Below are 22,424 nucleotides of genomic sequence, written 5' to 3'. Positions count from 1 at the left end.
ACCGGCCCTCGAGGCCTGGAGTTGCCCACCCCTGGGTTAGAGCCACCTACCTCACTAACAGATGAAAATCTGTGTAAACCACAAACCCTTGTAATCACACTCAGTGTCGTGGATTTCGATTTCTTCGTCTCGTTACGGATTCTTTAATTCCAATTTATACTTCATGGTTATTCCGCTGATGAGTTTCGGTTATGTGATGTTTTGATTCATGTCTTGGTTTTTATTATTAGTTATAGTAGTTTTAGTTCCCTCAGTAATTGCCACTATGTTCCTCCTTTGTCTCGTCTCGTCAGTGCCTTCTCCTCTCTCTCTGTTACCACGTCTGGTGTGGGTCTTTTTGTTACTTCCCCGTTTTATTTTGAAGGTTAGTCTTCTGTTTTGTCTTGCTCTATTTTGACTTTGTTTTTCCTTCCTTTGTGGTTGTGAGTGCTGTCCTAAATGTCAGTGTTGTCTCTCTTTCCTTTCAGCTGTGCATCTTTTTAATCAACCCTCTGTACATGAATAGCCCCGTGTTACTCTTTGTCGACTCATCTGTTTTGTCTTTCTTTTGTTTCTTTTGTTTTTATTTTCTATCCTCAACTGAACTTTGAGTAAACGAGTGATGAATTGTATCCTTTCCAAATTTGGCAAGAATCCTTCCCTTATCTATTTTTGCATTCTAACTGTGACACTTAATACTTTGTATTTGTAATTAAAGCAGTAAATCATTGCAGCTGCAGCAATTGTGGCTGTGTCGAAGGGATGTGGTTAGTTAATGGATTCTCGCCACCTTCTGCACAACTTACTAGACTTTTAGTCCAAAATCAGTTGCTGCTCTAGTGCTACAGGGACAGATACGGCACATCTCACACCTCAGTACCTTCAGTCAGATTGGATTTAAGCTTCTTGTTTTGGCATATTTAAATTTATTGATCTCATCACTTTTGTGTGTTTGTTTTAATTTGATTGGCTTATGTAACATATTCATTTCTCAACTCTTGTGATAAAGTATTTCTTGTTTTGACTTGTCTTTTTATCTGCCCTGCATAAGAAATAGTCAAACTAATCTCCAACTTAATATTTTTATTATTTTACAACTGTAGATACTAGAGTAACTTTACATGATTCAAAATTCAGAATAATCTTTATTTATTCTATGCATTATGTGTTTATCCTAGACCTTCATACGCTATCTGAATCATGCTTTGACATCATCTTTTTTCTGATTGGCTGCCCCTTGCAAACTGATATCGGAGAGCAGGTGAGTGCCAAGATTGAGACGTCTGAAGCCTGAGCTTTTAGCTCGCAGGGATTACCATGATTAATGTGAGCTTCCAGTGTTGGAACACTATATACAGGACAAAAAAGAACAACAGATCCTGTGCAGCTAGCATATGAAGTATGACAAAGTGCACATTTTTAATTGTAATTTCTCTGAATATGCCATTGCTATTTTTGATGTAATAAGTGCACCTGAAATCTTGTTTTAATATATTTAATCTTGTTTTGATAATCTGGGCTATTTACAAATGGCAGAGAAAAGTACAAATAAAAGGTACACAGCTGGCTTTAGTTTGATTTGATATACCCTGCTTTGAATAACAAGCACAAACAGACAGAAATAATATACATTGTAGCAAATGCAAAAATGATCATGAAAGTTGTTTAACAGATACAGACAGAAATAAACTCAGGTGATAAAAAGAAAAAGAATCTATGTAGATCAAACTTCTGTGTATATCAAACCTATTTTTAACTAAAAATGCACTTTTCTGTTTTTTGTAACACTGTGTGGTAAGGTGTTTAATACTGTTGACATTTTTCTTTAAGATCACAAACATCTTGAAATATTCTACCTTAGAACAAATATACAAAAACAAGGAGAGCAGAAAAACATCTGGAAATCCATTTGTGTCATTCAGACTTTCTTTTTTTTCAAGCAGCGACATAAAATTAAGATTGAGCCAAATTTAGTTCAGCTTATTTGTGCAGTCCTCCACAAAAGTCCCAGTTAAGCTATCTACATATAAAAACATATGCTTTGATATTGTCCATAGCTCTTTGTAAGCAGGTGTGTAACACTAGGCTGAAGGTGCTGACTCCTCCACACGGACGCTGTTTTAAGGAGAAAATGTGGTGGTGGTCTCAGTTTCAGTGGGCACTGAGCTCCGCCTCCTCCCACAGGTATACCTAAAGAACCTCTCCTGGCTCATGCAGCCAAACTCTTTCAGTAGTTTCAGGAGGTCATAACGAAACTTTGTACCGATAAAGGCATAAACAAAGGGGTTCAGGCAGCACCTCAGGAAGGCCAAACTCTGGGTCGTGTCAGTGGCATAGAGGAGGTTGATTTCGTATTTGCAGTCGGTCGGTACTCCGCGTGCTGTAAGAACTGTGCTCCAAAACAGGACCACGTTATAAGGCGTCTGGAAGACCAAGAAGACAGCGACCACAGCGAGAATCACCTTGATGGCCTTATTCCGTTCAAAGCTACGAGCATAGTAAAGGGTCCTGAGGATGCTGCTGTAGCAGAAGGTCATAAACAAGAAAGGAAGGACAAAACCCAAAGCAATCTGAGTTGCCTGGACGGTGATGCGAAGTGGGTCATAGTTGCTGGAGAAAGGGGTGCAGGTGTTGTTATTGATGGTGGTGTACACCATTTCTGGCACAGAGAAGATCAGGGCCAACACCCAGACCAAAGCTGATGACAACTTGCTGATAATCACTGCCTGGGAGCGGTGGCGGTGAGCAGAGATTGCTTTGGAGATGGCAAAGTAGCGGTCGACACTGATGAGGGACAGAAGCAACATGCTGCTGTAGAAGCTGACCTTATAAATGGTGTACATGGCTTTGCACAGCCCTAGACCCAGCACCCATTCTACCATGGAGTTGGCTGCCCAAAAGGGGAGGGACAGGGCTAAGAGCAGGTCTGCAAAGGACAAGTTGAGCAGGTACACATCGGTCATGGTCTTGAGTCGCTTGAAGTAGATATAAGTGAGGATGACGAGCATGTTTCCTGCCAGCCCCAGGAAGCAGATGATGGAGAAAAAGATGGGCATAAACACGAAGCGGAACTGCATATTGGAGTGCTTCTTACAGAGTTCAGGAATTTCACTATAATCCCAGCTGGAAAGGCTGTAATCTGTGAATGTAGTGGTTGTGTAATTTCCATCGTCGGACAAGCAAGGCTGCAAAAACAGAGCAAAAAACACATGAAAGAAGTAAAATAACAGAGCAGATCAGACAAAACTACACCTGCCACCTGCCTTTGGTACATTGTACTTTTACACCACCACTTCCTGGGGGGAGGGGGAGCACTTGGTACCACAGGGGAAGACTGCGGTTCGGTAAATACTATTTATCCCAAACATATTTACAGCTGGAAGAAGAGCTTCAGTGAGGTGTTTCTCTTACCTTAGAGGTCATTAACCATACCAGCACAGTTGGCAGAAAGTTCTGGAGAGCTGAAAAACAAATGTAGATTATTTATTTATTTATTTTAGAAATAGGATCTGTGGAGACAAGCTTAGTGTTCATATAAACGATGACTTTTCAAGATGCTCAAACGTTAGTTTTGGACTTCCTCAGCTTCTGTGCGAGGGAGGTTTAGTAGAAAACCCATATACATGTATTTCTATGCAGATAATACCCAACTTCCAAATCAATTGGTCCTCAAGCCATAAAGGGCTGAATGACCTTTAAATTTCTACTTCAAAATTCAAAGAAGGGTGTTATTAGTTTTTAATATTGTATTGGGCCTGGACACCTCAAAAATGGTCTACTTATTCTGGATTGTATTATTTTTGTCCGTCTGTAAGGAAATATGTTCGTTAACAATTTCACTATGTGCATGTGTGTGTGTATTTCTGCACATGACTAACAGTTTGCATTGGAGTTACACAAATCCAGCAGATGCGTGCGTGGTACAGATCACATCTTTTGAACTAATCAAGCTATCAAACCCAAAATAAGTTAGTTAATTGGTGGTATTAGGGTGATTTCCTTTATAACACGCATGAAATTCGTGTTTATTTGTCAGCTTTTAACCCAGAGTGAAATTTGATATTTGGCTTTATTGTCAAGTATTATTAGTATAGTACTGGTTAACATTTGAAAGCTCGGGAAGAAACACAAATCCTTTGTCACATTTTTGTCACAGCAGATCCATCCGCTGTGGTGACCAACTGTAAATAAGAGAACAGCTGGTTCTTTGTTTTTCTTCTTCTATTATTGTTACATTGTCTACATGTGTGGGATTTTATGCTTGTAAAAGACTTGACAATAACTGTTTTCACTGTTTGACTGCAACGACTCTTTATTACTGCCAAACAATCATAGACTGTTTGAGAAGTTTTTCCCCTTCTGGCATACATCTTTTATCTTTTCTAATCTGTTTTCGGGGCTTTTGATCATGTGGCCATCGGGGAAAACTCCGTTCCTTCTTCTTCAAAAATGATACTTTGAGCTGCTCCTTTATTTCCCAAGGGGCTGTCGCAGCGGATGAATCTACACTCGACTTTGCCCAGATTATTACACCAAATGCAACCTTGTGATTTATCTAACCTTGCGACAGACATATACTAGAACAAACCATGCAAGGCAATTATTATTATTTTATTTTACCACCAGTAAGCAGGTAGTTGTAAAGTTGCTGAATCAAAGTCTCTAGTATTTAAAAAAGCAGCTTTAACACACTAAAAAAATGCAAGTCCATGTTAAGTGTTCAATAGTAGATGAAACTGCCACAGCAGCTATCATTAGTTTTAAAATATAAAACGTGAGATTTAAGAAACACAATCTTTTTGGTATTTTTTGTTTTTTGTCTGCATTTATTCATTCATTCATCACAGCGCACACAAACGTCCTTTAACTATGTTTCTAAGCTCTACTCACCTCTGAGAGGAGTCATGTTGGCTGACGGTAGTTCACTGTAGGTGAAGCCGCTGCACACGCGGATCTGTCTATTTGATGGTGCTTTCCCTTCATTCTCACTGACAGGTCTCTGAATTTTTTTTCCTGATACCACATCACGTGGTAACCACCACATGTGAAGTGAAACCACATGTCACAAAAGTTAACTTCAGTTAATGGCGCAGTGATATCATATGAAATATAGATGGAGTTCAAGCTACAATGGTGTGTGCCAGTTGGTGTTCTTTGTTTCTCTCTCCCTAACTCTCTCTCACACACACTCACACACTTTATTATTATTATAAAGAGATTATAACCTCTTCAAAATCTTCACTCTACCATGTAACACTACACATGATCTATAGAATAAAAAGAAAGCACAGGTTTGGTGGTTTTGATCACGTTGAATTATTTGTTAACACTACTAGCAAACATTGACATTTCTTTGCACAGCCCTTTGCTCCTTGTATCTAACTGAGAAGTCGTAGGTGTTGATGCGTAAAGCACTGTGAAAATTTCAAATGTTAGTTCAGAGGAACTTGAGTGATTCTGTGCCTAAGGGGTGGCTGAAGTTCAAAGCTACACATTGCAGTCGGCAGATACTAATCTGAGAGCTAACACGTATTGACCTGATAATAATCAGCATTTGCTTAGAGCTGAATGAAACAGATGAATTCTCTGAATGTTTTGTGTTCATACTGAAAGATAGTTTTGCTTTCATTGACATTTGCTGCTGTTACTGTGACATTCAGGGCTAATGCTGGACATGAGGTGAAACCCTACAGAGCTGCTTTTTTTTAACTCAAGATCTGCACTAGCTTTCTGCACACCTGTCTCTCTGCGGTATTGTGGTTTGTTGCTTTCACTTGAGGCAGTACTAACCACAGTACAAACGTGGCATGTTACAATGCACCGTATCATCTTTCACGTTGAAACCATCAGATCTGTCAATCGGATGGTGATTAGTTTCCAATCTTATGAGGCTGAAACCTTACAAATCATTGCACAAAGATTTAAATCTCCTGCCAGATCTGTGGCATTACTCGAAGCACCTACTGTGTCAGGATCGGAGATGAACAGGATGATGGGTACTGCTGCTATGAAAAACAGGAAGAGGAAATCAGAACAATTCCTTCACATGTTACCCACTTCCCTTACCTGTACTGTGCAAAGGAGAAAATGCTATATGCAAGTGCAGTGAGCCATGGCGAAGCTCTTATTTCTGCACCATGAATGTTTTACAGTACTGTCATCAAACAGTACAGCTTTTAAGTAAGGCATTTAAAAGCAGCGTGCAGATGAATTCAAAAATATCTGGTGTGTTTGTTTAAAAAAGCTAAACAAAAACATCAAAATACTTAATCAGAAACAAACACACACACCTTCATACAGGTAATTAATGCACAAGAAGTGGCTGCACATGATGAAAGACAAGAATTGACTTTGTTTATATATGGAGAATTCTGCTGTTAAATAATGTTATAAAGATTTTATTGCATGTTTTTTGGTATCTGTGGAGCTGAATCAGTCTGTCACAACAAGCTGCCACTTTCTCTCTACTCAATCTGCTCTACTTGTGATTGACAAATCATTAGCCATTATCTAATGAGCATATCCTTTCTGACTCTAATTACAAATGGAAATGACAGAATTACCTTTTTAATAATACACAAAACTAAAGTTCTTAAACAGAAGTTCCCTTTTTCTATAAATTTCTGTATAACCTGATGTCCTTTTTTTTTTTTTTTTTTTTTTTGCCACCACAGTCCCAGCAGCCCCTCCCCCTTCTGGTCGTCAGAAAGAATGCAGGTTTAAGCCACTTAAATCAGTCAACCAATCGTTTATACTGGAGAGACTAAGTACAGGAGAAAGGATTACTGTTAACTTTGAAGAGATAGCAGAGTATAAAAGAAAATAAAAAATATGGAGCTGAAAATGAGCAGAGAAGGCTTTAAATTGGGCTGTTTTAGTAGCTCAATACAGCTGAAGCCCAAATATACAGGGTGGGCCATTTATATGGATACACCGTAATAACATGGGAATGGTTGGTGATGTTAAAGTCCTGTTTGTGGCACATTAGTATCTGTGAGGGGGCAAACTCCTCAAGATGGGTGGTGACCATGGTGGCCATTTAGAAGTCGGCCATCTTGGATAAAACTTTTGTTTTTTCAATAGGAAGAGGGCCATGTGACACATCAAACTTATTGGTAATGTCACAAGAAAAACAATGGTGTGCTTGGTTTCAACGTAACTTTGTTCTTTCATGAGTTATTTACAAGTTTCTGACCACTTATAAAATGTGTTCAATGTGCTGCCCGTTGTGTTGGATTGTCAATGCAACCCTCACTGAAGCATAATAACAAATCCCAGCAGCAGCCAGTGATATCCTCAGCCTTCCAGCACAGCGGTCTTTTTTGCGCCACGGACCGGCCTTTAAGGTGTCGCGGATAAATACAACAAAATAAAATGATACGACCGAGACAAAAACTGTGGTATTTTGTAAATATAATAATAAACGTGAATTCACTGTGTAATTGTGTAACTTTATTAGCAGCGTGCTCCTGAAACAACCAACAACATTGAGAGTAACATCCTCCTCTCTGGTCGCTATGGTAACGCGTAAATATTTCTTTCAAAATAAGAACCAACTACAACACGGGTAAAGACCGTGTTAACGATAAAAACCCTGAAAACCATGAATTTCACACCCGAGCCTCAATTCTCATGGCCCGGCACCAAACCACTCACGGACTGGTTGGGGACCGCTGTTCTAGCAAATATACCTACGGTATTAATTTCAAAATCCTGTGTTGCTTTCCCAAAAAGTTGATTCAACATCAAGACCTTTGTTGCTTTGTTCTCAAGTCATTGCATTAACAAGATTTTCAGAAAACTTGAACTCTGACCTTTAGGCCACGGTCATTGAGATTCAAAATTGTCTGAGATTTTTAGCAGATACCCCCATGGTATCTAAAGTCCTACTATGCTTCGTTCTGGAGTTATCCCTGACAACCTCGGGTGTGGATGCGCCTGCCCGGCAGGGAGACGACAAAGCCTCAACAACCTTTTGTGGCCGAGGGGTAAAAATGAAGCGAGCGGTTTCCTTCAGGGTAGAAAAGTTTTATTGGTATAAATATGCAAAAGGAAATTCATTTTAAGACTGCATGTTTATGAATGTTCTTCAAGCTTTTTATGAAAATCCATGTTTAAGCAAACCTCGTTACACTGTGTACACAATTACGGTACATTTAAAGGCTTTCTGTTGAAAACCACAATAATGATCTTAACACACAAATGTTCTAAGCATACTGCTTTTGATTTGATTGACAGCAAGCAAACTTGAGAACACTGGTAGTTGAGCATTGTACAGCATTGATGATCATGTGATATACTCACGGATGGACTGGGCCGGCCCCAGGACAACCGATACACAAATATAATTTAAAAAAAGCTGATAATAAATAACAAAAATAGCTACTACTAAATGACTACGAACTCCTGAGACAATACTGCCACTGTAATACTGATACAGAGAGTAAACAAATATTCTCCTGCCGAGGAGATGGTCACTTGGCTCCACTCTTTACAACTCATTTTAAAAAACATGCAAAAACAACAAGAAAAGCAACAATGACACAACAATACAAAGTTCAATATAACACTGAGCAATGTTTGTTTCGTGTGACGGTCGAATTGCGACAGTCAGGATTCTGCCATAGAGAGTGCTAAAGATATGTTTCAGTATGTGCTGAAGAGGGCGTGTATGGGTTCTTCCAAATGGCAACGCAGTCTGTGGAGAGAATACATAGTGCTTTCACATGGGCTTCTGTGGCACATTTAGCAGCCATTGATTTTATCATTGCTTTGTCGGCTTCCAGTGCAGGTTTTTTTCTTTTCTTTTCTTTTTTTCAGAGTGTGTCTGCGAGCCTTAGTGTTCGAACTCGGCCTCAGGCTTGTTAAACATCGAGCCCATCTGAATGCTCTTCATATGCTTTGACAACTGAGATGACACTGTGCAATATCTGTAATCGTCAGAGTGCAGCAGCCCGGCCAACAGCCTGACAGTTCACACGCAGCCCGCTGCCGGACTCAGTGGGCTGCTCGCGCCCTGCTGGGCCCCTCTGATGGCTCGCTAGTCGTGGCGTCTTCCGTTTGAGCGGAGGTGGTTTCTGAACCCGTGTTGCTGTCGCTGGTTCCCTCCTCCATGGCTCCCTCTGGGACGCTCTCTTTGTCCTCTGACGCCCCCTCTTCGCTGCCGGGGTGGGCCTCAGGTTCCTCTGAGGTCTTTGGCTTCCCTGAATCAAAGAAATGTATTTGTTATTATTAATTCGATCTTCCAACCAGCATTTCTGGGGCAGGGATGGCATTTCCAATCACAGTTCACATATTTTCATATTGAAGGGAGGCTCATGAATGAAGGTAGCAGTTTTCAGTGGTGCAGCGGGAAGGGCGAAGCTGTTGGTGCAGAACTTGATCAAGGAACTGTTACACTGTTGTTTGCTACTAAAATAGACCAAGACAGTGAACCCAGGCGGAACCAAAGGAAACTCTGAGAGATCTGACGTCAGCAGTGCTTGTTAAAAACTCGTGAAGGTAAAAAAGTCAATGTGAAACACCTGTTTGACAACCTTAAAGCAGATTTTTGTTTGCTTGACACAGAGACGGTGCAGCTGAATGAGCAAAGGGCACAGCTGTCTGAACACACACAAAATGCATGCTTGCCTTGCTTTAAGCCTCTGACATCACTTGTAAACTTTGCAGCATGATGACGGACGCTGTCCCTCTCTCACAGCATTTACATCACCGCTTTTATTTTCAGGCTTCAGTTACTAGAGGTAAGCCATGAAAGCAGACAGACCCATGCTTTTACTAGCATGTACACTTTGTGACAATATATAAAGGATACATGTAAATATATCATACTGACGATAGACTCGAGCTACACCATCGTGGACTGCAGGAGGTGATGGTGGTCCCTGCAGCTCAGTGTTGGTTGGACTGACCTACCAACTTGAACAACGACTAGCTGCAGTTCAAAACAGAGCCACATGAGTTTAGGGATAGATGGCTGCATATCTCATTGCCCTGGACAGGACTGAGCTTTCAAAATAAGATTGAGAAGTCTGAAAAAGTCTAAATATATGAAACACAGAATATAAACGTGTTATTAAACCGGGCTATTAAACCACAGATTAAGCTGCTCAGAGTGTTGCGTTGGACACAAGCCATGACTAGTGTCCAGCGTTGCTCACCTGGTGCGTCTGTAGTGCTGGATTCGGTCTCCTCGCCTTCCTTGTTGCTGCCTTCGCTCAGAGAGTTTTGCTGGGGCTTGTTGCCATGTGTTGCACAAATGTGTTTGTCTTCCTCTGCCAGCACACAGGTCGGGGCCTCTCTTGCACCTCGATCTCCTGCATCCTTCTCACGTTCTGCCATCCGTTTGCGGGCTGCTTCTTCTGCTGCAGCAATCTCTGCAGAAATCTTCTCCATGTCCACCTCCACCTTCATGCAGCACAACTGAAAACAACAAACAGCAAATGTGGAATAAATAAGTTATTTTTGAAACCTCTGACTGTTTTCTCAGAACTGTAAAGACAAACCTAATTTTCTTTTTGGAAACCACAAACGCATCAAAACAGTTTTATCTCTTCTATAAACCACACAACGCTGCCAGAACTCTCTCTCACACACACAGGCAAAACAACAGTACTTGACATTCATTACACACTCTCTACAACGCTCTTCGGGGTATTTAAATCAGGACTTTCCAACCTCATGTGGCTGTCCTCCACCCACCACTCTTTTCAGTGTGATGTACTTATGATGTGTGGCAGAGAAGCAGCAGAGAAACAGAACAGTGCATGCAGTAAATCGTAGTTTTAAACATGTTTCACATGTTTCTGTAGTATGACTCAAGTAAATGAGGAATGTAAAAGTGGCTGCTTTCATGAATAAATCATAGCACAAGTCATACAAGGCTCACATTAAACACTACTTCTTTCATGCCATGCACAAAAACACACTCTATGACCTTTATTCAAACTGCATCTGAAATTACTGATTTGTGTCTTTCTCCTCTTCCCACCCCCTACCCCTCAGACGGTTTCCATCCATTGCTTCCTGCGCACCCTGAACGTGCTTCATCAACATGATTAGCGACGCCCGAATTTTGCGCTACGATGCATAAAATATAACACCTGTACCATTGTGTTAAACGTCCGGCTCATGTGGTTAGCTTTGTGCATCACTTTGCAAAATCTCTTTAGTCAATTGTATTTGTTTCTTCAAAAACATCATATAAGATGTACAAGTTGCTTCAAATTCAAGTGAAAAGACTGGTTGATTCAGTAAATAGTGCAGGAAGGTTAAATATGACTCAGAATGGGAGTTGAAAGGTTAGTTAACTAAACCTGAAAGCTTTTGAGCAAAATGAAATAAAGATAATCACTACACTTTGACAAAAACTGAAACACTGTATTTAAAAACTAAAAAAAACAATCTTGAGGCACTTTCCTTGGTTTCAGTCTTTTAGGACGTCAGCCGCCGACACAAAATGTGTTTTGTTTATTTTGAACTTCTTCAATCATAACTTGTGGAATTAAAAAAAAAAAGGTTTTATTTCTGTTTCGTTCTCACTGGAAAATATAAGCCTGTGATGGTTGTGGTTTTAACAAGTCTGTGCAGGATAAATAAAATTACAGCTTGTTAGAAAGTACACGGATCAGGTCACAGAGCCTTTGGTGCAGATGTTTTGACACTCAGGATGTTGACTGTATTCACAAAGTGTTGTGTTTGTACTGTAATCTGTATCCTGAATTCCTGTTATCATACCTCCTTTATATTCTAATACTTGTAAAGCTTAAACTGGTGAAAACTAAACACACTCGCTCTAAACACACTAAGAAAGAACAAAACAGAAACAAAAAGTTACTGGAAAACATGACCAGTATAACTCTGGTGTTAACATGTTTGTGCAGGCTGAATGTGATGTCACAGCTGTCTAGGGAGCACCTACAGCAGGTCTGTCAACTTAAAGACTTGTTCTGTCTTTAACAAGCTCTGTAAAATATAAATGGCGCCACCTTTTGTCCACACCGGGAACTGCAGCCCATTGCACAAAATAACAGTTATAATGGAGGCTACAAATTGTGAATGATGACAGCTATATGATTGCCAGAACATGTGGATGGAGTTAGCTGCAGCTTGGGCCTGCGTGGCAGATGGAGAAAGGCCCATAACCAGAGCTGCACACGTCACGCAAAGTGAAGCTTGCGTGCAAGTAGGCAATGACAGAGTTCAATGTAAAAGACGCCGTACCCTTTTGAGCTCGTTTGTGAACGACTCTGTGGCGTCGATGAATTTTCTCTTCTTGTCCTGATGGCGGTCTTCAATCTGAAGCAACTCTGCCTCCAGTTTTCTCTGGGAAACGAGACACGCAGGCACCACAGTTAGGAATTAACGAGCTGATAAAAACAGAGCCGTCAGTGAGCGTTTAAACATCCCAGTTTGATCCTACCTGATGAACCATCAGGGACTGGACCTGCCGTTTGAGGACCTGCATGCGAGCGGTCGTGACGACGGATCGCACGTCTGGGACGACGCTCTCGCTGAGGATCTCGCTGATCAGACGGTGGTTTCGTTGGAAACGAGCCGCGGCCAAGTGCTTTATAGAAAACCCGTCGTCGTAATCTGAAGACAAGAAACTCATCTGAGTTGTTGCCGTACACGTTTATGGGCCTTTCAGAAAGCAAAGCAAAAGAGGCTTCAGCAAAAAACCAGCGTAAACAATACAAACAGAATCACGCAAACATGTATGAAGACGGCGTAAACATACGGAGGATATGGCTCAATATTTATACAGAGTTCGAGCTAAGTATATGCCATTATGTCCAAACACATCCCTAAGCAAAGTAGGTGAATGGCACAGGCAGCCAATTATAACCCACAGTATGTGGACAGATGTTTTAAGCCGTACTCTGCAATTTACATTCATCAGTAAATGTTTCTCTGTGTTGTCTTGTAAGTACAGGACGACTGTGCATTAAGGTAAAAACCTACAAACACAGCCTGAAGAAAATATTCATGCTAAATTACCCTGTTACCACTGATTTGGGAATGTATTCCCAATAAATGCACAGAAATCCTGAAAGCATCTTTGACACCGATTACAGCTTTGACTTGAACAGTCGTTTGAATTTGCTCAATTTCAAGTTTTATTGTCATGTACAGATAAGCAGTGTAGCAACATTTACCCATAATGAAAATCTTTGGCTCGTGCTCCTCAGCTTTACATGAACATATAGAAAGTGTGCAGTTATATTAAGAAGAAAATAACAGAAAAATAGCAATAATAATAATAATAATAATGAAGAAAAATGCATTAAATATTTAGAGAATTTAAGACAAGCTGGTATATACAGTTTGTGCAAAACTGTGCAATGAGCATTTAAGTGGCATTTGTTGAAGTGACAGTGTGTAGAGTCCTGTAATTGTAGTGAGTGTGTAATAGTGTGTATAAGATGTTTAAGTGCAGGTTAAGATGTCAAAGCGCAGCAGTGCATGTGCACGGCTTTGTTAAAGCCACCTAAGAGATTTTCATTAGAAATTAAAACCTATCCCAAGACTGCGCTGTATGCAAAACATTTCCTCTATATGAGCACGGCGAGTGATTTATGGGCCCAGATGAGTGGAAATTAACCATAAATGTCACAAAGCTTTCACAAGCTCACGCTGACTGATAAAGTAAATTATGTATTCAGTGCTCAGCAATTAACAAACTGTGGTTGTGTGGGGAAATTTATATTAGACCACAAACTGTTGAGTTGTACATAGACCTCCAGGTGGAAAACGCTTTGAAAAGTTTTCTGACATTTAAAATGTGTTTTTTAATCAGATTTGACTGTTTCCCACTAAGCACACAATTAAATTAATTTTTGAATAATGTGTTAAAATTAATGTCTGTTGACTGGCAAGACTTGTTCCTAGAAAGGTTTTGAGATGACGTGCATGACCAGTCAAGGTTTGCTAGTCAGCACCACAAATATTAAGTAGTTAAACTAATTATTAAGTAAGTTAAATAGTTAACACTAATGGATTAATAATGCAGTCAGGGTGTAACCTGCCTTTTAGCCTGTCAGCTGTGACAGTCTCATCCCCTGTGATGGTAGGTTCGATCAGCAGCCAAGAAAAGAACATGAATTGATGGGTAGTTAACAATCAACTGTAATATGTCACACAGCTTGGCACAGAGTGACATATACATTTAGCAGGACTTGAAATTTGGTCGAGTGAAACAGTGTTTTTACAGGACTCTATGGAATCCACCATCTCCTTCCACAGAAAGTAAGAGCATAAAGTGGTAGCCAGGTTCTGCTAATCATGCACCCGATGAACTGATCGTAATCGACTGTAACCACCACTGGAAGTTTGCTGGTCTGGAGCATTCAGGTGTGTTCAGGATCTTCCCAGGGGTCGACTTCCCAGCAACTTCACCCCAAGTTCAGACTAGAGTTAGCCAATTAATCGAAAACTAATCAAAACCGACATTCAGAAACTCTAATCGACATAATCTCACATCTGTTATTTTGCTTTGTTTTTTAACTCGTTAATGTTTAATACTCCCCTGTTTAAAACATAGTGTGTTGTCACATGACTGCCACATCAAGTCTACAACAGAGAAAATAAAATGCATGAAAAATAGTTTCAGCAGCCAACGTTAAGACCACCAATCTGCTACCACAGCTCCAACACCATCGGATTAGCAAAAATAAATAATTAATCCAGCATTAGTAGCATATTTATGGTACAAACTTTGTGAACTATGAGCGGAGGAGAAAATTTAAAGTGTGTAGTAGTAATAATAAAAGTAACAATCATCAGCGTACGTACATGTACATCCATCTACGTCGACATCTGCAAACCTCACTTGTCTTCACTTATTTATTTTTGTACTTATTTATCTTCCATTATTTTTTTTATCCTCATTTGTCTTTATGACAGCAAGAAGGAAGAATTTCACTGCACAGAGAAATGCTATGTCTTCTGTACATATGACAATAAATGCTTTGAATCTTGAATCTTTGAATCTAATCATAATAATCGTAGTGCAATTAGAAGAGGACGGAACAAGTATGGCTTGTTTGGTAGAGTTCTCTTAAGTTTCTAAAGTTGCATCTGAACAAACCACGAGACATAATAATAATGAGACCAAAGTGGAGACGTTTGATCAGATTGCACAGCACCACCACAACTCCTCATACTGTCAGCACGATGGTAGGGGGCTGATGATTTGGGCTTGTTTTTTTACAGCCACAGGACCAGACCGCAAAAAATTCTTGAGTCAAACTAAAGCTTGGCCCGATTTCAGCCACTAAACAGGAAGTAAATCCCTAGTCCAGCAGCAAATCTGCGACAGAATGACTGAAATAGAATGAAGATGCATGGTGGTGGTCCCAGTCTAAGTCCAGACCTCAACCTGATCATGATCCTGTGCATTAACCAGCGCCCACAAACTTGAATGAACTGAAGCAAAGCTGTAAAGAAACTCTGCCAGAATTGCTCTACAACGATGTGAGACAATGATAAAGTCACAGTTTTCACGTGATGTATGATTATACATTGGAAGTTATTGAAGGCTCTTAATATAAGCATCTTAAATCCCTCCCCCTGCCGTCGGACAGACTCCAGCTTCAACAGCTTAAACTGCAGCTTGAAGCAGTCGTTCTTGTTCTGCTCTGGAAATCCGCTGCGAGAACGATGGCCCCACAAACCAGGCCTTGCAGCAGGTGGAGACCTGGTGCTGTTGAGTTCACCGAGGCTTCAGAGAAGAGCAGGGACTATTGCAGGGATGTTTGAGGAACCTACTGCTTGTGGTAATTTCTTATTTAAAGGGACTAAACTTTATTACAGAAACAAATACAGTGCAATTCTGCTGGAAACAGTGTATTTTTATACTCCATATACATGTTTAAAAAGACATCCATTTACTCTTACCCGTTAACAACAATCCACCTGTGTTTTCGCCATTTTTCCATTTAGCAGACTTGCTTTGACTTTGTTGTGGCAAGCTTCGCCCTTGCTCACTGGGTATCACCTGAGGTTGCTGGTGCTGTGCACCTCTGTGTGCACCTTTTGAAACTTTCCAGAGAGCAGAAATGAATGTCGTTTGCCACATAGGTGCTCAAGACACAAAAACAGGAAACCATTACCACTCCGAATGCCGTGTGAGAGCATTAAGCTTCTCTATGATCACAAATGACGTCTCACTAATGTGTGGGATATTTCTCAAAAGGTAAGGTCTCCACGTCGAACACTGTTTCAGGTTATTTTCTAGTAGAGTCAAACCACAGCACCTCAAAAATACCCATTTTAATGTTCATAAACAATGCAACAAACTGATGTTTAGAGTAGAAGTGCACGAAGACTTTAATAAAGAGTGATCTCTGTTCTCTCCACCCGGAGAGCTAAATCTTATTTAATCGTCGCTGTACGTGCAGTTTGTTAAGAACAAAGCCCACTGGGATACCAGCTTTGACATTTCTGTTTCTAAATAGCAACGGTTTTATCTGTAGTTTTCCTGTGCATCATTATCGTCTACTGTAACTCAGCCAGACCCCAGACAAGCATCATTTCCTTGAGGTGGGTGTAACTCAAACGTTTTCTTCTGGCTTCTGTCTAACATGGTGTGTGTGTGTGTGTGTGTGTGTGTGTGTGTGTGTGTGTGTGTGTGTGTGTGTGTGTGCGTGCATCAGTCAGGCTTTATAACAACAGAGCAAAGAATGTAAATTTTGCAATTATGTCTTAACCATTGCCAAAAATACCTACAAAATGTAAACACGTGTGCAAAACAAAGGCAAATTTTGGTCCCAGGCTGGAAGCTTGAAAGCAGAAATGGCGTTTCAAAGGTACCATTACCAAAGATGTTAATGGTTGTAGCGCTATAGGAGGAGGGGGGGGATAACACATTCTTTGGGTGTGCGCGCTCGCAACGCTGTGTGGTCGTGCTACAATAATTACAACTCTGTGGCAGTGCTCTAAAGAGCCCAGGGGGCCTTACCATCTGGATCCTCTGCTGGCTGAATACTCATGTAAGGCTCATCCTTGTCCAGCCTGGACTGCCTCTGGCGACTCTCCTCTTCCAGAGCTGCCTCGGCCCGGCTTTTTGCATTTACATAGGCCAGGTAGGCTGGCGAGTTGTGATAGGCCTTCATGCTCTCATTATACTCAATCTACAGTGGAAAAGATGAAGGAATGACAAGGAAACAGAAAAGGCAAGCAGACACAACAATGTGGACCCTTGTATCTAGGACAAGATGAGGAAAGAGGTTTATTCAGGAAGGAATGATGACTGGAGGGACCCACAGCTAGCGGGGACACATCTACTGTCACCCATCAGGAAAAACCCCATAAACACCCCTTGTAAAACAACCAACCTTCTCTGCTTCGTAGTCATTCAAATAATCCTGTTTCTCCTCATCAGTGAGGTCCCTCCACATGCCACCGATTATCTTCCCAATTTCCCATAGCTTCAGATCAGGATTGGAGGCTTTTACTTGATCCCAAACCTGGTGATGAGAACCAGACATGGGTGTGGGGTTGGGTTGGGTTGGAGGGGCTATAGGTGGTTATCTCTTTGCAGAGAGGTCACAAACCAGAGGAGGCCGTGTGCTTTAAGCTGCATTTCCAAGCTCAGAAATCCCACTATGTGATGTAGACAGTTCTAAGTAATTCCTGGCTTAATCTGGCTTCACACCTACCTCGATAAACAACTACCAAGACAAAATGTACATCTTACTATGCAAACTATGTTCAAATCAAAGCATCCCTCTCTTCCAGCTGAGCACATGATGATGCAAAAGGGAGCAGTTAAACACTGTACCTACCTTGCGACTGTATCTCATATATGGCATCAGTGGCTTATCGGGAGGCTTGGGTGGCTTTGGGATATTTATTCCAGAGGAATTCTGGTAAAGAAAGGAAAAAGAGTCACCTTGAGATACGCCTGCTGTGCAGTGACGAGGCATCCACAGAAACACTATAGCTAAGCTAGGCTGAAGCTTGTGACGCTACAAGCAGGTGATTATGTTCAGGTTTAAACACAAGATCCATTAAAGGAGCTTCTTATCATTTAACTCGATTGCATTGATGACAGTTTGGAGGTATAAACAAGAAGAAGAAAGCCCACAGAGTGCACTGCAACAACGCAGACTGTGGGGGGAAAAAATCAAATAGAAAAATCTCACTTAAGCTGAGATTTGCTCAGTGCGAGACATAATGCCATTATCAGAGGCAGCCAACCACAGCTTGCATGCAGCGACTAAATTACTGCTCAGCAGCCAGAGCCATGCCGAGCAGCAAAGTCTTTAATGCCATGGCAACATGATGGCATGGGTTACTTAACATGGCTGTCAGAAATGCAGACTTTGAAAGGCAGGTGGGATTTGAATAGACACAGATGGACTCTTAGCAGGTCTGCAGTATGAAGGAGGCAGCAGAGGGAGTTTGGGATGGTATGCATCATTTCTGATTCGGTCTCAGTACCGGAATGAGTTTCTACTGTAGGAAAGCAAAATTATGTCTAACCTGATTTACTCCAAACAAAGAAAAGTCAGTCTTATAGCTTGCAAAGGCCTCATCTGCAGCGTCTTCATTTCACTAGAGCAAGCTTTTCTGGTTTGCCTTATACTTTCAGTCACTGCCTTTATTTATTTGTTTTGTTCTTCTATGTTAATATTCATACCGTTACCCGACTGTTGCTGCTTTGGCTCCCTCCCAGTCTGTAGTTGTTGTAGGCCAGATGGCTGTATGGGTTGTACCCCACAAACCCGGTGGTGTTGGGCATTTGCTGATGGAAACAAATGAGACAGAAACACGAATGAGAAATGACCTAAAAGAAGAAGAGGGGAAAGCCCAAGACAACGAAAAAATAATAAAGAAACCAATGAAAGAAGCTGGGAAAATGCAAAAATAAAGAAACTTGAATTCATGCTGGTGCTATAGGAAAATACAGCAGTGGTGTGTCAGCACATCATTCTGTGACTAAACAAAATCAAGCACAAACTGTACTAAAGGTCCTTGGTGTAATTTGCTGGAGGAGATTTCTTCCCCTCTGGTCTCCATAATTTTGCCTCTCCTGAATTATTTTTATTCCTAGTAGGAATAAAGTTTATCCCCTTCCCAAAGTGATTAATGCTACTTTAACAACAGATACATCTCAAATAATATTGTTTGAGATGTATCTGTAGTGCAAACGACAGTAAAATCAGAAACAGACTTTCACTGTTGAGCCTGGTGCCGTTCCATATCTGCCTTGATCTATGTGTGGCTTTTTAGTCTAACAACAAGCACTAACAGGCTGAAAATTACGGCTAGTAAAATATAAAAAATTAAGGATTCAGAGCAGAAGACTCTGATAGGTCCTCTCAAAAGAAATCTTTTACTCCTGAAGCATAAATTAGAGTCATGTTGGGCAACTGGGCAAAATTCATTTAGAGTTAAATCTGTTTAAAAAAACAAACAAACATTTTTTAAAGTTAAGTAACTGTGTTAAGACTGTTTTTGCCAGTAAGCCTATTATTATTATTATTATATGAGATTATTTTTTTGTATAAAACAGGCCAAACGCTGCAAATGTTAAATTGCATTTATCTGGTAGAACTGTTGCTAAAAGTATCACATGAGGACATCTTGGGGAAAAAAATGTCATCATGAAATCTATATGAGCCTAGCACTAATATTCTGGTTTTATTTGTGTGACTGAAAAGACCCAATCAGGACCCCGCTTAAGTGTCTCCTCATCAAAACTTAAAACATATTCAATGAGGTATTAAAACTAAAACTGATGTCTGGGGCTGATGCTGTGTTCCTCTATGTTGCTTTCTTATTCAATGCAATTATATTTTGGATGCAATCATTTTATTGCATATGCGTGAGCTGGATCCTAACTAAATGTGGAGCAAAGAGTAAGTTTGATATTTCTGACTACCTCTCAGCATTAGATCCACCTTTCCCTGTTCTCCCACACAAAGTACACAGAAACTACACAGGTTACGGCAATCACGTGAAAGCCAAATACATGTTTTATTTGAATGCAACATGTATGAACGAAGCTAAAATGAGATTTTATGATCGTTCATGATGGTGTTTGTACACTCATGTAGCTCTATTTGCACTTTGGCTCCTTGGATTTCAGTAGAGATGCAGCCATCTCTTTCTGATTCACACACGTTTTGTGTAGGACGCTGTGTGAATATCAGTGAATCCGTCATTATGATCCAATACAATCAATATCATGTATACGATTCTACTTAATGAGTACTTTTACTTTAAGATGTACTCTGATACTAAATCTTTTTTATTAATTAATTATTAGTTTTAGTTATTCTTCATTCACTCTTCAGTGCCACTTTTCGTGCATTGCTTTCTTTTGACCAAGTCTAAAAAAATAAAATATGCTCTATATTTGTCACTGCACCTGAGCGACTACAAGGCCCTGACAAAACATGCAAATCTGCTATAAATCCCACATACCACTTGAAAGTCTTTCCCAGTATTTTTTAAACTGCATTTATTTCTGATCAATGATTGTGATTTCCTCCAGTACCTGAAAACAAAATAAAAATCTCCATTTTGTGTGACATAAAAAAAAACCAGGGGGTGGCTGGAGTTGGGGCTGAAACAGAATGAAAGGTTTTAAATAAAAACCCATGGGTGTGGATGTATATTTGAGAATACTTACAGTTGTAGGGGCAGGGGGAGGTGGAGGGGCATAGGATGGTCTCTCTGTTTCGGGAAAGAAATTAATAAAAATAAAAAAAAGCGAATCAGTCCTGTCCAATCTAACTTCCACAACTCTTGTCATATCACTTCGCATGGATAAACTGAAACACCAGGTCTGATGCATTTAGATACCATCACCTACAAAGAGCCTGACTATAATTAACTGTTTCAAACACTCCCAGTGTCTTACTTGACATTTCTGCAGTGAGGAGGATGAATCAGTCTGTTCCAGTCATTGGATCTGCAATAAACACATTTATGAGGAGGGTAACATTATATACCCCAGTGATTAAATGGGAGATTCAAACATAGCGTAAAACAAAGAGATGCTGATGGTGATTCAGGCAACAAGGCAGGCTAACGTCCACTAGCATCAACGTTAGCTCAAAGCTAACTTAATAAGCGGAATATCTATGGGGCAAATTCACTGTGTCACAATGTAAATAGCATCAATGACCGCTCTATGTGATTATGAAAGTGTGAATATGATGATGGTGGGTGAAGAGCGTAGTTCGCAGACGTTAGACTCGTCAATGCTCATCCTATAAACGACCTATAACGTAACTAGCAAGTCGCTAACTAGCTAAATCTTTTGCTGTTAGGTTAGCCTGTCTGCGCCAAAAGTCAACCTCAAGTTTAATTTACGGTTGTGAGCTGACTTTAAATGTGGCTGACAAATTCCTAACGTTGTGATAGCTGACATTTCTTGTAGTTCGCTTGGCCCATAAGTTCGTTTGCTCTAAATAACCAGCCGGTTGACGTCTAACTAGCTGAATAGCTGGTAGCTAAAGGAATGAGAATGACACCTATGATTATTATTAGCATGCAGCGTTAGGCAAAGCCGACATGTCTACAGTTATTTGAAATTCCCACGTAATCTGCAAGCATGAATACTAAAGGGCAAAAAACTCACCCCAAACCCTTTAGTCCCCACCACTGTGTGCAGGTTGTGGCTTTGGCAGGGAAGGCTAACCACCTAGCTTAGTAATACAGTTCCCACAATAAACCAGTGAAATGGGGTCCACTCGTATGATTCCTGCAGAATCTTCTAGAACTGCACCCCCACCCTCTCCTTATTACAGCTGTGCCTCGGCTCGATGCTGATGCTCATCGCTCTCTGCTGTCACCGCTGCAGCAGTGACAGCAGAGACGTTTCTCCTCCAGCATTCAGAAGGAAAAAAGACCATATGGCAACAACAGAGCTGCTGAGTGGGATTTCACATTTTCCCTGCGTGGCTTTAGATTTAAGCTGCAGATGTGCAACGTCGTAGCATGATGCAGTTTGCTCCCGGATTGTGAAAAGCTGACCTGCATTGTCACCCCTGACTGCAAAACGCATCATGTCAAAAATCAGCCAGGTCAGTGCAGATGCTCTGCAGCCATCACCTGTGGAAAGCATATATTATTTCCATTTTAAGGCAGTAAGCTCGTTTTTCTTGCAATATAGGGGAAAATCAGGAATGATTTCTTATGTCACCATACCATAAGCTGCATTATGGATGCTTCACAGGCTTGTGAGCTTTTGATAAACTCAAGGTTGCCCCATTCACTGCTCCCATGTTGTTAGAACTGAAATACTTTGCATTCTTGTTCACATTGTCTGAGAGCCGCCCAGGTCAATAGTTCTAATAGTGAGTTCCCTAAAAAAAAACAAAGAAAAGCCCGTGGGATTTGGCCCATTCAGCCTGAATAGTTCTTGTTTTGAATTTGTTAATTGATTGTGGTCATTGTGACCCTCTTTCTTTCTGTTTACTCTGTACACT

At 40.7% G+C, this 22,424-nt stretch overlaps 2 protein-coding genes across 5 annotated transcripts; both read right to left on the bottom strand.

The window, feature by feature from the left end:
* Positions 1-1,717: 1,717 nt before the first annotated feature.
* Positions 1,718-4,975, bottom strand: ccr7 (chemokine (C-C motif) receptor 7). Its single transcript, XM_085460968.1, has 3 exons — positions 4,870-4,975; positions 3,391-3,440; positions 1,718-3,164 (listed from the first exon to the last, which is right to left on the bottom strand). The coding sequence occupies exons 1-3, from the start codon at positions 4,883-4,885 to the stop codon at positions 2,100-2,102; spliced, it is 1,131 nt and encodes a 376-aa protein (XP_085317094.1). The 5' UTR covers positions 4,886-4,975; the 3' UTR covers positions 1,718-2,099.
* A 3,027-nt stretch (positions 4,976-8,002) lies between these two features.
* LOC146708519 (SWI/SNF-related matrix-associated actin-dependent regulator of chromatin subfamily E member 1-like) lies at positions 8,003-21,813 on the bottom strand. Of its 4 annotated transcripts, none has more exons than XM_085460455.1 (11): positions 21,575-21,813; positions 20,852-20,902; positions 20,621-20,664; positions 18,623-18,727; positions 17,766-17,846; positions 17,316-17,447; positions 16,940-17,111; positions 12,401-12,573; positions 12,202-12,303; positions 10,140-10,401; positions 8,003-9,182 (listed from the first exon to the last, which is right to left on the bottom strand). In XM_085460455.1, exons 2-11 carry the CDS (start codon positions 20,856-20,858, stop codon positions 8,977-8,979), a joined length of 1,284 nt encoding a protein of 427 aa, XP_085316581.1. In that variant the 5' UTR covers positions 20,859-20,902; positions 21,575-21,813; the 3' UTR covers positions 8,003-8,976. The 4 variants fall into 4 exon arrangements, with proteins under 4 accessions (XP_085316581.1, XP_085316582.1, XP_085316584.1 ...); XM_085460456.1 differs by having other exon boundaries at positions 18,629-18,727; XM_085460458.1 differs by lacking the exon at positions 17,316-17,447.
* Positions 21,814-22,424: the final 611 nt, after the last annotated feature.

This window comes from Copadichromis virginalis, linkage group LG6 (assembly GCF_057382275.1).
Source record: "Copadichromis virginalis isolate Kocher_CV1m ecotype Utaka linkage group LG6, C_Virginalis_male_GT1.1, whole genome shotgun sequence".
Taxonomy (NCBI): domain Eukaryota; kingdom Metazoa; phylum Chordata; class Actinopteri; order Cichliformes; family Cichlidae; genus Copadichromis; species Copadichromis virginalis.
Note: the sequence above shows the minus strand (reverse complement) of the source record. Positions and strands in the feature narration are given on the sequence as shown.